Source organism: Lycium ferocissimum, unplaced genomic scaffold, assembly GCF_029784015.1.
Source record: "Lycium ferocissimum isolate CSIRO_LF1 unplaced genomic scaffold, AGI_CSIRO_Lferr_CH_V1 ctg20180, whole genome shotgun sequence".
Taxonomy (NCBI): domain Eukaryota; kingdom Viridiplantae; phylum Streptophyta; class Magnoliopsida; order Solanales; family Solanaceae; genus Lycium; species Lycium ferocissimum.
Window position 1 is genome coordinate 1 of NW_026718877.1, and position 12,555 is coordinate 12,555.

General features: G+C 36.8%; 1 protein-coding gene across 1 annotated transcript; it reads left to right on the forward strand.

Annotated features, from left to right (window-relative positions):
• The first annotated feature begins 3,268 nt into the window (after window positions 1-3,268).
• Window positions 3,269-9,710, forward strand: LOC132043030 (uncharacterized). Its single transcript, XM_059433520.1, has 3 exons — window positions 3,269-3,465; window positions 8,738-8,792; window positions 9,374-9,710. The coding sequence occupies exons 1-3, from the start codon at window positions 3,397-3,399 to the stop codon at window positions 9,565-9,567; spliced, it is 318 nt and encodes a 105-aa protein (XP_059289503.1). The 5' UTR covers window positions 3,269-3,396; the 3' UTR covers window positions 9,568-9,710.
• Window positions 9,711-12,555: the final 2,845 nt, after the last annotated feature.

A 12,555-nucleotide genomic window follows, 5' to 3' on the forward strand; every position in this document is an offset into this window, starting at 1 on the left:
ATAGAGATGTTGGATTATCGAAAATTTCTATGTGGGGCCTTTTCTACGTGCGTTAGTGTCCTTTGAATTACGGTATAAGACGTTTAAAGTAACTATTAAGTCAGGTGGTTTCCGACCTACGGGGCAGAGCCCGTCATACTCCTCGTCGGGATGTGACAGTTCAGTAGAAGAATCGTCCGGTGGAGCAAGCTACTTAGGAAACAGAATCTGATAGGCGTAGCAAGTATCCTTAGCTTTTTGCCGAGACATGTAATTTCTCCTAGTTTACTCATCTTTGTCCGTTCAGAGATGAATGGTGTTTTAATTGGTATCTGATGCAACGACCCTTCCGGTCGTTATGGAAAATATAGGGTCACCCCACCAATTAGAACCTTCCCATGGGTAGAACGAGCCAGTAGAACTCGATTTTGTAAGCTTAAGAGCTGAAACTTGACTTGCTTGTGATTGTTGTTTAATTTTGATTGAGTCCGTCGGGGGGTGACGTAGGAAATTGGAACTACGTTGGGAATTTCGAGGCCATGGGTGGATTCGTATGATGTTTTTATGTCTGTGTGCATGTTTTGTTTGTGTCTTTGAGACCTCGGATGAAATGTGGAGTGAAAGGGGGGAAAACTGGATAAAAAGTCGAGTTCACTGCCCAAATGGCACCGCCGCGCGGGAGTGGTTGAATTGCGCGGTACCACCGTAGCGGTGGGTTGACCGCTTCCAGCGGCCAGCCATTTTTCCTGTGGCCGCTGTGGCGGGTAACGGGCCGCTAAGGTGATACCGCTATAGCGGTGAGCGGATTTCTTTGGGTCCGCTATAGCTGTCACTTGGCCACTATAGCGGGACAGCTGCAGCAGTCGACGGGGGACAGAATCCATGTTTTAAATACTTAGTCTCACATTCTTTATTCATAACACCCCAACACATTTCCCCACAAGTACCTAGGGTGAAATTCAAGCTAGGGTAAGAAAACTCTTGAGAGGTAAGTTTCATTTATTCCTTCCAACCATTCCATATCATCTTCATGATTATCATCACTTTATGGATCTTCAATGGTGGAATTGTAATAGAAACCCTAGAAATTAATGAACCTTCTAAACTTGATGGGTTATAGTTATTATCACTTATTTATCATCTAAAGGCTTAGGTTAATTTCTCTTAATCATGAATTGAATTCTTTGAGCCATAAACTAAGTGAATTGAGACCTGTGGTTCTATAAAAATGGTATCTTGACCATGAAAAGCGCCAGAAGTGGGAATGTTGATATAATATTGTTATAATTTGATGATTAATGATTACTAAGGCCCTTGATAGGTTGCTTTACACCTAGAAAATCATCCAACCATTGGAATAGGGGTAAAAGGAAGGGTATTCTTGAATTAGTACTTGTGATTTGAGTAATTGTGACTCATTAAGACTTCTATTTCTAGACTTTGAGCGTTCTGAGGCTTTAAGGAAAGGAAAAGCTGTAGCGGAGTGACTTGCGTTGTTCCAGCTCTACGTTTGAGGTAGGTTACGGTCTACTTGAGTTAGACTTTGGTTAGTTGATTGTATGTTTTGTCAATTCTTTAAGAGAAAACATGTCTAGTTTTGACATTGTGTGGTTGAATTCTTATGTGAATGCGATTGAGTGATTGTGTAGATTTCGTGTCACTATTCCTGCGTGTTAAATCTACAGTGGATGTGTTTGTGATAAGAAGCTAATATAATCTTCTCGGCGATATTGTGATATGAAATAATGACTTGGGCATTGATAATGAGAAGGTAAGAAACACTGTCCTGTAAAAAGGTATCGAAAGGCACAATTGTGACCTAGATTATGGGCTCGTGGTCCGAGGTTCATTCCGAAAATGAGAGGTTCATTGATATGGCCCTTGTCCGAGGTTCGTTCCCGAGCGGAGGTTTATGCTCGGGTCCGAGGAGTGGATCCGGAACGAGTGGTACATAGACACCATGGGTCCCCTGCAGGCCATGATTACTGAGCAATGACAGCAGTTAGCATGTGTGTACAGTAAGTATGGTATTGTGGTAGACTTATTTCTGTTGTGGCTTCCGTTGATTGTGATTCTTGATGTCATGGTGACTTGATTGTGTTTATCCTTTGTTGACTTGTTCTGGTTTATTGATATTCGTGTCTGTTAGCTGGCTTGTTTATTTTATTGATTTTATGAGATATGCATGATACTAATCTTTGTCGGCCTATGATATCTACCGGTACATAGTGTTTGTACTAATACTATCTTCTTTGCATTTTTTGAGTGCGATTGTGATCGAGATCGGCTACCCGCCCTCACATCTAGCGTTGAGGATGTTTTTTTACGCATTTAGGGTGAGCTTCTATTCATGCCAGGCCGCCTGAAGATCTTCCTCTTATGATGTCTTTTCCTATTCTGGACATTATGGATATTTATTAGACAGATTTCATTCTTTAGACATGTTTTAGATTAGAGTCCTGGTACGATGACTTTCGGATTTTGGGGATTTTGTAATAGTTAGAACTTCCGCACTTATTTCAGTATTTTATGGCATGACTTATTTTGTTTATTTGATGCTTGAATGAGTAATAACTGACTAACTTGGTTAATATAAAATCGGACTTGAATGAATAGATGATTTGTGTGTTGGTTCGCCCACTAGGAGTTAGTGTGGGTGCCAGTCATGGCGGGTTGGGTTGTGATGCAAGGTAATTTAGTGAAATGCTTCTTACTTTCTAGGGAGTCTTAATGGGTGTGCCCAAGCTAAAAATACAAGATAATATAAGCCGAAAGGATTATTAGATTACCCTTTACATCATTTGTCATTATATATTAGTAAGATTTAGGCAATTATGGAGTCACGTGTCGTTTTCCACTTGAGCATTTATTAGACCTTGCTAATTACTCTTGCTCCCGTTTAAGTTTATGGGGCACTTTTTATTTTCCCGGAGTCAATTTGATTAAATTTTAAAGTTAAATTGAATTAGATCAACATAATATTTTAAATTAAAATTTAGATACTAAAAATATAAAAATTCTTATAAAGAAATTTTAACTTAGAATTAATATTTTTAGGCATAAACTATATATGAAGAACTAAATTGGTTTTTGAAGTCAATTAATAAATATAGTTTTTCCCTTAGTTTCGTCTAAAAGTAAGGTTAAATCACCACATTTTTAACTGACATAAACTTTGTTACATGAAATATTATGAGTGAAATTAAAGTTTAATAAATATTTTTAAAAAGTTAGTATTGCTTTTATATTCCGGGCCTCATGCAACTAATTTTTAGTATAATGGCAAATAAAAATGTACGGAAGGAGAATATTTAAGTGTAGCTAGAGAGATAAGGGGACAATTTGGAGGCTTCTCTCTTCCTTTTTACCGGCGTGCAGTATAGTAGAAAGAACCCTGGTAGCTTCCATTCAATTTCAATGGCGTCTCTTGTTTCTATTAGCTTCTACAAGCCTCTGCAGAACAAAACTTCACTTGCCCTAGTTCAGGTAACTTTTAATGTTACTCTTATTGTCGTTTCTGAAATCCTTGTACATGAGCAAAAAATGTCCCGTTTAGTTAATTCTAGTTCTAATGTGAAGGTATTAACTTCCTATGGGTGTGTTTGGTACGATGGAAATGTTTTCTATGGAAAGTGTTTTTCTAGGAAAATAAGTTATTTTACTACTTATTTTCTTGTGTTTGGTTGGATGTGTCTAGTATTTGGTTTGACGGATAAATCAATCCAACCCCTCAACCACACGCATCTCCAACCCCCAACTCACTACCTCTCACCTCCTACCCCCATTCCAACCTTCCCTACTACCCACCCGCATTTTGAAAAAGATGCTACTTTCACAAAATGGTTATTTTTATAAGATAATCAAATATGTGCCTACCTTTGCAAGTGGCCTTTTTTTAAGACAACAAAAAAAATGACTACTTCGCACTTTGAAAGACAACCCAAAAAAGTAACTATGTTTGTAAATTAGCCATTTTTTAAAAGTGACAAAAATGACCATTTTTGTAAATTGGCCAGTTTTTGAAAAGTGACATAAAAATGGTTATTTTTGCAAACATGTATTTCTTGCAAAATGACCGAACATGCAAATTTGTAAAAATAGCAACTTTTTTGTCATTTTCTTTCCTTACAAAAGTAGCCATTTTTGTGTCACCTTTAAAAAATGACGACTTTACAAAAGTGACCACTATCTTAGAAAGGACACATTGCAAAAATGATTATTTTAATACTTTCACAAAGAGGCTATTTTAAAAAATAGCTGCTTTTGCAAATTTGTTAGTTTTTAAAAGTAACTACTTTCACAAAATGACTATTTATGAAAATTAGCTACTTTCAAAAACTGACTATTTTTAAAAAAGTATCTACTTTTTACAAAGTGGCTATTTTCTAAAAGTGACTATTTTTAAAAAGTATCTACTTTCTCAAAGTGGTTATTTTCTAAGTGACTATTTTTACAAAGTGACTACTTTTGCAAAATGACTATTTTTGAAAAGTAGCTACTTTTCACAAGTAATATTTTTAAAAAGTGGCTATTTTTGTAAAGTGATTATTTTTGTAAAGTTGCTATTTTTAAAAGTTACTACTTTCACAAAGTGCCTAGTTTTGCAAAGTTGAGAGATAGGGGGGGTGGTGGTAGGGAGGTGAGAGGTAGAGGTTAGGGGTAGGTGGTTATAGGCGTGGGCGAGGTAGTGGGGGGTAGGGGGGGGGGGTAGGGGGTGCTTAAGTGGTGGGGTGGGTGGGGGTAGTGGGGGTGTAGGGGTGGTGGGGTGAGTGGGGTAGGGGTTGTTTGGGTGGTGTAGGGAGGTGGTGTATGGGGTGGGGAGTGGGGGTTCGGGGGTGGCGGGGTGTAGGAACTTGCAATGTTATTTGTGGAACTTGTTTTCCCTACTTCAATTAAGGGAGTCATGTTCCTCATTTTCAAGGAATTTGTTTTCCTATTGAAAATGTTTTCCAAGACATTTTGACCAACTAAACATCGAAAAATTGGAATACATTTTCTTCCTCCATACCAAACACACTCTATATCTTCATGTTTTTGGTATATTCATACCACTTTAGGGTGTGTTTGGTATGAAGGAAAATGTTTTAAAGGAAAATAATCGGGTTTTTACTTATTTTCTTGTGTGTAAGTCAGTAAAACTGACATATTATCCTTAAAAGGCATTTGTATATATTCTAGATGAATAATATTGGAAGTTGGGGGGGGGGGGGGGGTGTGATAGGTAGCGTTGTGGGGTGCCGGGGTGAATATGAGGTATGTTAGGGTTGGGAGGACACAATCATGAAATGCCACTACTTGTTTTCTTAGAGAAAATATTTTTCAAAGATTTTGACCAACCGAACATGAAAAAATTAGAAAACATTTTCTCCATACCCAACAGACCCTTAGTACTAGCTTGAGTAGTCAATCGGCAGACAGATGAAAGTGTTTGCGCAAATGCTTGTAGATATTTGTGGCTGTGTAGAGAACACTTAGTGGATACATGTTTAATTCCTTGGATGGTCATCCTAGTTATGAAAATTGCTCAAGTAATTCTTTTTTTCTTTTTGTGACAACAAAGTCATCTAGGTATGTTCATATCTCCTATAAAATAACTCAAGCTAAAACTTCACTTATGGGGACCCATTTTAAAAGAGTTAATGTACCAAAGATCCATACACAAATCAACATGGGTCTTCTATAATAACTATTTCTTAAAGCACACATACAGGAACTTCGTACAATTATATGGAATTTCAAAACGAGTCTCAAGTCCATACTGACATAGAACAAAATATTTTGAGTCTGGCAAATATGCAAAATAGGAATAAAGTTAGTTGTATGCGATACTTAAGGATTATCTCTCCTTCAAATATAAATACTAATAACTATCTTGGAGGGTTTATTTCAATAATAATGTATTACAGACACTTTCATGTTAAACACTAGTCTACAACTGTCCTAGTCTTGTTACGTTGGCTATATATTGTAGTTATATTTCATTATTAATAATTGTTCCGGTTGTGAAATGCTATTGAGCCTTAGCAGTCACTTCATTGCCTTTTCCTGTTTCCTATCTATGGATTCGAGATATTTATCATCATGTTAACTTAATGTGTCAATGCTATTGAAGGGAGAAAAAGAACAATGAAGTCTCAAGTACTGTGGTGTGATCTAGTGCTTAATGTAAGAATGTGGAATAATCTTTGTTTGTTTCCTATCAAAATGTCTTTGCATATGTATTTGTGGCAATGCCATCGAAGTTGTAGGCTCTCAGGTTCTTATCGAGTCTAAGGTCAAAGATAATATCACTTGGTAAAACCAGAACATTTCTTAGGGTGATAGTATATGTGATTATATAATTCTCTTTAGAGTTAAAAGAGTTATTCTATGGCTACATCATTTCTAAACTTTAGTGTGCATAATATGGTGCATACTTAAGCTTTTTATATCCTCCTTGAGATCCAAGATGATAAAATTGCAAATACTTTTGGTATCTTACATCAAATCTCTTTTTTGAATTGTCTATCTCATGGAGCGTTTTCCTAGAGACAACCTTGGCTTTGGGATGAAGAGCAGATCAAGAAACGGTACTGGACCTCCGAATTACTTGAGGTTTACCAACATTAAAAACCATAAGCATTTAAGACAGCCAGTAGGAGCATGTTCATAAGGCTTGCTCTCTTACATAGTGATACTGGGTCCACCTTCCAGTATGTGAAGAGGTTTTAGTGCTTAGACTTGGCAAGAATTGCTCATGTTAAAGATATTACTTTGTAGGCATACCTTGGTCTAGCATATTCACATTAGAACTCTTATATTTATTAGTTTGTAATTATCTTAGATATAGCTATTCCTATCTTCCGAGATAGGGGTAAGGTCTGCGTACACTTTACCCTTCCCAGACCCCACATTGTGGGATTTCACTGGGTATGTTGTTGTTGTTAGACATAGCTATTGTATTGTACTCAACCTAGGTAACTGATGTATTTGTAGACTCGTCCTTGGACAGTGATGTATTTGTAGACTCGTACTTGGACAGTGATGTATTTATCTTAGACTTGTACTACTTCTCTATAAATACAATACACCCATTTACAACCAAGTTCATATTATGGTTATAAGGAACAAGAACCCAAGGTTTATGTATATTATGTAAACAATCTGTTTGTATGAAGTTTCTCTATGTGTGCTTTAAGAAAAAAGTTATTATAGAGGCCCCATTTTGATTTGTGTCTGGGTCTTGGGTATAATACATTTTTAAAATGGGTTAAATGGGTGTCAACAGGTGGATTTTTGACTTGGGTTATTTTATAGGAGATATAAGCGGTACTTGGATGGCATTGTTGTCACAAAAAAAATATAAAAGTTACCTTACTTAGTGATTTTAATAAATTGAATAACCATCCAAGGAATTAATTCCAAAGGGGATGACTAAGTGGTTGAGTCATAGAAGTACTGACTTGGAAATCCCATGTTCGAATTCTAGATACTGTTCTCATGACCTTATCTTCTCTTCCTGTGGTCGACAAGTTTACCTGACATCCCTTGTGCTTTAGGGTTGCAGCAAGCTCGTTCATCAAAGATGGTTACCGCATCAAAAAAATTTCTGGGAAATGTTTTTGTTCTTTTGTTATGGTTCCTAGGCTCAGTTTCAAAATATTTTAGTTGACAAAAAGTCACAATTGTTGCTAAAATATACTGTTGAGTGATTGAACAAAAAAAGAAGAAGTTTAAATGCATGAAATAAACAAAAAAGTAAAGGAATGTAAGTGAAGCTTGTAAATAAAAGCTTATAACTAGTTTTGAAGGAATTCTAATTGAATTGACAAGAGGGAGAAAATAAGTTGGATGTGTGTGATAGGTGTGGTGTGGGTATTATGTTTATTTTGGCCTATTAGTAGACATAGAATTAGTTGTTGGGTTGTGGCAACTACGTTAACTACGTCCACTAGCTTCGACTACTTCTCTTTCACATTCCAGATCATGTGGAGGTAGGTGACCACTTTAATGCGTCCTTATTTTTTAGGGCTGTTCAGCTGACTGACTTGGTTCTCGTTCAGTTTATCCTAATGGTTATTGACTAGTTCTTTCAGCTTTAGCATAGCCAAATGTGGTAATTCACTCTTACCATTATAAATTGGGCATTGGTCACTTCTTTGTGTGTAGTTTCTTTGAATATAGTCCACTCTTAAATGTAATTTGTGCCCCAAGTCATGCTTGATTCACGGCTATTTTAGGTTTAGCTCATACTTGATTCAAGACTATTTTACATTTAGCTCATCATACTGAAGGTCCAAAATTGTCGCTTGATTGCGTAGCTGATGTTCGGTTGAATTGATCTTCGGCTGTTCAAATTCTGCTGTTGACAGTATTCCTTGTCCTCTTATGTATAATCTTTCATAAGCTACTATTTCAAAATATCTGACTATTCAAAACCCTGTATAAATCATAAACATAGTTTTGAGTGCAAAATATACATAAATCTTCTCATGCATTAGACAACCTTAACTAAGGGGTTACAAATGATTACACCGTCCAATATTGGTTTTATATGAGATTAATGGCTGGTTCCGTATGCATTTACATATCATAAATGCCCTTGCAGATGTGACTTTCTGCCCTTAGATTATCTTAGCAGATAACTTAATGGGAACTTTTGCGTTGTTCTTAAATATCTTTATAGACTTCTGACTCTGATTTTATGGCTCAGTGAAAATCAGTGCCATGAAATGGATCAATTGTCCTGATTGTACATGATCTTCTTGGCTTGCTATAGGGGTTGGACTCAAGAAAATCAAGTTGCTGCAGGAATCTAGTAAAGAAGACAACAGGTTATCCTTCATTTTTTCTTGTTCTGTTGTAATTGAAATCATGTATCTTTAGTAAGATTTTGGAGTTACTTCTGGCAAGCTACAATTTCTTTTCTGAGCTATCAAGCTTTTCCAACAAATGAAGCCTTGATGTCTTTTTTCGCCTTGCCTTCTTTACTATTGTTCTCAGATGTGGAAATCACAAGCAAGGGAAAATTATGTTCAATGTATCCTTTTTATATTGATCTCTACCTTATATCATTGTAACTCCATTATCTTCTGATAAATACATCTTGGCATAATAATCACAAGGCTTTTAAAATGTTATTTCGTGTTAATCTGTATTCGTCAAAGAAAAGGCTAGTGCTTTGTATATGTATTTTACATCTAAAGGACCGCACCACTTCAGCCTCTCAGAGGCCTAACCTAAATTAAGGCTAATGGTTGAGAAATTTGTTTGCTTCTTGTACAAATTCAACATTGTTTCTTGAGCTGCTTCTTGTACAAATTCAACATTGTTTCTTGAGCTTTGGAAGGTCAAGACAGAATATGTTATTCTGAAAGGGAATGTGGTCATTGAATTTTGTGATTCATTTCTGCAGCAATCAAGCTTTACTACAAGATTAGAGGCATTCTTTCCGTGAATTGGAACATGTTAACCACAAACAAAGAGACCCTTTCACATAGCTTTGATGTTAGTTGCTGTACTCATATGCTAATTTCTGGCTTTTGGGTTGGACCAGATACTGAAGACGGATGGGGTTTTGTGGAAGCAATTATATACAGAACGTGCTGAAATTTGGTTGAAAGTTTTACTTCCCTTCCTTCCTTTTTGCTATATTAAACTTGGTGTTTGGAGTTAACGTTCAGCACATTAGTAGGTGAATGAATCTTTTATGCTTCGTTGGAACTATTTGAATGAAGTGTACTATTGAGGTATCGGCTAGGTACAGTTTTATCATTACACAGTAGCCGTCTTATTGTACCTAGTTCCTGGGGTATCGTTTCCTTCATCCATGAAAATGCCCCTACAGTTGCACCATTCAACAACACCAACATGCCCAGTGTAACTCCACAAGTGGGGTATGGGGAGGGTAAGGATTTACCCAGACCTCACTCCTACGTTGGTGGGGGTACAGTTGCACCATTCATTCATCTTAAATAACATATGCTACATATGGTATTATTTGAAACTTTTCAATCAGATTTGCCCATACAACGAGTCCTTGACTAAGACCTCTTCAATTAGGGGTGTTAAATGGGCGGGTTGGGTTGGGTTGAAATTCGAAATTGTCAAAATGGACTGAGTTGATAAATAAGCGGTCGTTGACCCGCCCAAATGTTACTTGGGTTGAAATGGACTAAAAATCAAGTCATAATTTAACTAGCGCAATTCTTACCAAGTTTTTAGATTCTTTGTTTTCTTACAATTTATTTGAGTACCTAGTAGGCTATTCTTGTCAAACCGGATGACTTGATCCATATCCTGTCTTTTGGGGCATTTAATTATAGGTGACTCTTAAGTTTTTTTTTTTTTTTTTTTTTTTTTTTGAGTGGAGGTGACTCAAGTTTTAATTATTGAGTGGAGGTGATGTTTTTTGATTAGTGATTAAGAGGTTTTGACCTTGCCCAAAAGTTTTCATTTTGAGACTTTGACCCTTAACTTTATTTTTAACATTTTGCCCTCAAATTTTATTTTTAACACTTTGACCCAGTCAATATAAACATTAAAATACCAAAATGGGTCCAAAATAAAAAGGGCGCCAATAGCCGTACCCGTTTTTGCTCTTTTTCCTCCACTGTTCTTCTTCTCCTTCCTCGGTTCGTTCTTCCTCCTCCTCCTTCTTCTTCTTCTTTTCCATCCGCCTGTTCTGATTCTTTTTCTCCCTCCATTCTTCTTCCTCATCTTCCATTCTTTGCTTCCCTTCTTCTTCATCCATTCTTTGTGCCATTTTGAAGAATACGCATTTCAATAAAAGAAAAAACTAAACCACCAGATTTGTAATTTTTTTGGTTGGATTTCGTTAGTGTCTACATGGGCATTACTTCATAAGTATTGTTGCTTCCCCTGCTTTTTCTTCTTCTATTGGGGCGACATTTTGAAGAATTTGCTCAACAAAGAAAAAAACGAAACCAGCAGATTTTGCAATTTTTTGGCTGGGCATTACTTGATAATTTTCGCTCGTTTTGGTAAGTAAAATATTCTTGTTTTGTTTCAATTATTTGTACGGGTTTCTTCTTTGATTTTCCAACAATTTCTGATAGCAATTGTACTTGTTGTAACAAGTGCTAAAGGCTGTGTATATAAGAGCTTCTAAATTTTTGCAACAAATTGTTGTAGTTTTTACGGAAAATTTGTTGTAGTTTATGCAACAACTATTGTAGTTGCTGCCACAAGAATTTATTCTTCCACAAAGATTAGCAACCTTGTGAATTGATTTGGGATAAGTGGTTCGTTGCCAACTTTGGAAGAAGCTCTATAGTGAGTGGTAAGCTTGAGTGCAAATACGAGTGATGTGAGGAACCTTACTACTAATCTTGTTTGCTCGTTTTGTAGGTACAAGAAAGAAAGTCATAAGGAGAGGAGATATAAAGAATTATGTCATCCATAGCTTCAGATTCTTGTGGTGATGATACGGAGGGTTAGGCCTCTAGTAATGGAGGATATTGCTATGATAGTGATCAAGCCTATGGAGTCGATGTTGGTCAATATGATCATGATCACTATGATTGTGAAGAGCACTACTCCGGAAGTGAAAATGAGAAGGATGGTTCTCATAGGCTAAGCTTACGAAAAAGATGAAAGAGTAGATGAATCTTGTGAAGATGAATATTGTGAAGACGAAGGTGATGAGGGTTCTCATACTACACACCATGGGTATGGAGGCGACTTGAGGTATATTCCTTCCTCACACATACGTTATGAACCAATTGGTGGTGATTTGCATGAAATAGGAAGTTGTGATAAACTTGAAACGTATGCTTACATGCCATCTGATGAATATGATTATGAAGACAGTGAGTTTGAACATAATATTTGTGAAGAATCTTCTAGCAAATATGCATGTGCATTGCATCGTGTTACTTACCAAGGAGAGTGGCATAAGTGTATGGGTTGGACCAAGTAGGAGTCGTCCTAAAAGAAGGAAAGAGTATCCATTTCCTACTTCAAGAAATACAATGACTCATGCTTCTTATCCTAATATGAGTATGTTATGTTTCTAATATGGCTATAATGTGGAAGGTAGGCGAGGAGTATCAATAGTTGAGAAAAGTAGAAGAAATTCAAGATCTCAAGTAAGAAATGACCTGAAGAGGCGAATTCTTGAGATGAAAGTAAGTCTCCTAGGTAGTGCGGGGGTACGTCCTTGTGTCTAATGATAGTAGTTATGGCAGCTACCTTATCCCTCAAGCGGTTGAAGAATTGGGTATAGTGTAATGACCCGTTTGGTCGTTATTGCACTTTTGATCCATTTACCTCCATTGACCCTTCCCCGAATCCTATTAGTACGATTTTGATTGGCGGGGATGGGTGGCATAGTTCCCGAGGTAGTCGGGTGAGTTTTATGATGACTTATGAGAATTAGATCCTTATAGTGAAAAACGTTTGACTGATAGTTGACTTTTGGTTAAATGGACCTTTTTTAAAAATTCGTCAATTATGAGAGGTCCGAATGGGTGATTATGACTTGGTGGGATCTTCAGTTCGGTTCCTGAGGCACTCGGCAAAATTTTGGGTTATTGGTTGGAAAGTTGATCTTTGGCCATTGGGTGTTGGTCCGTT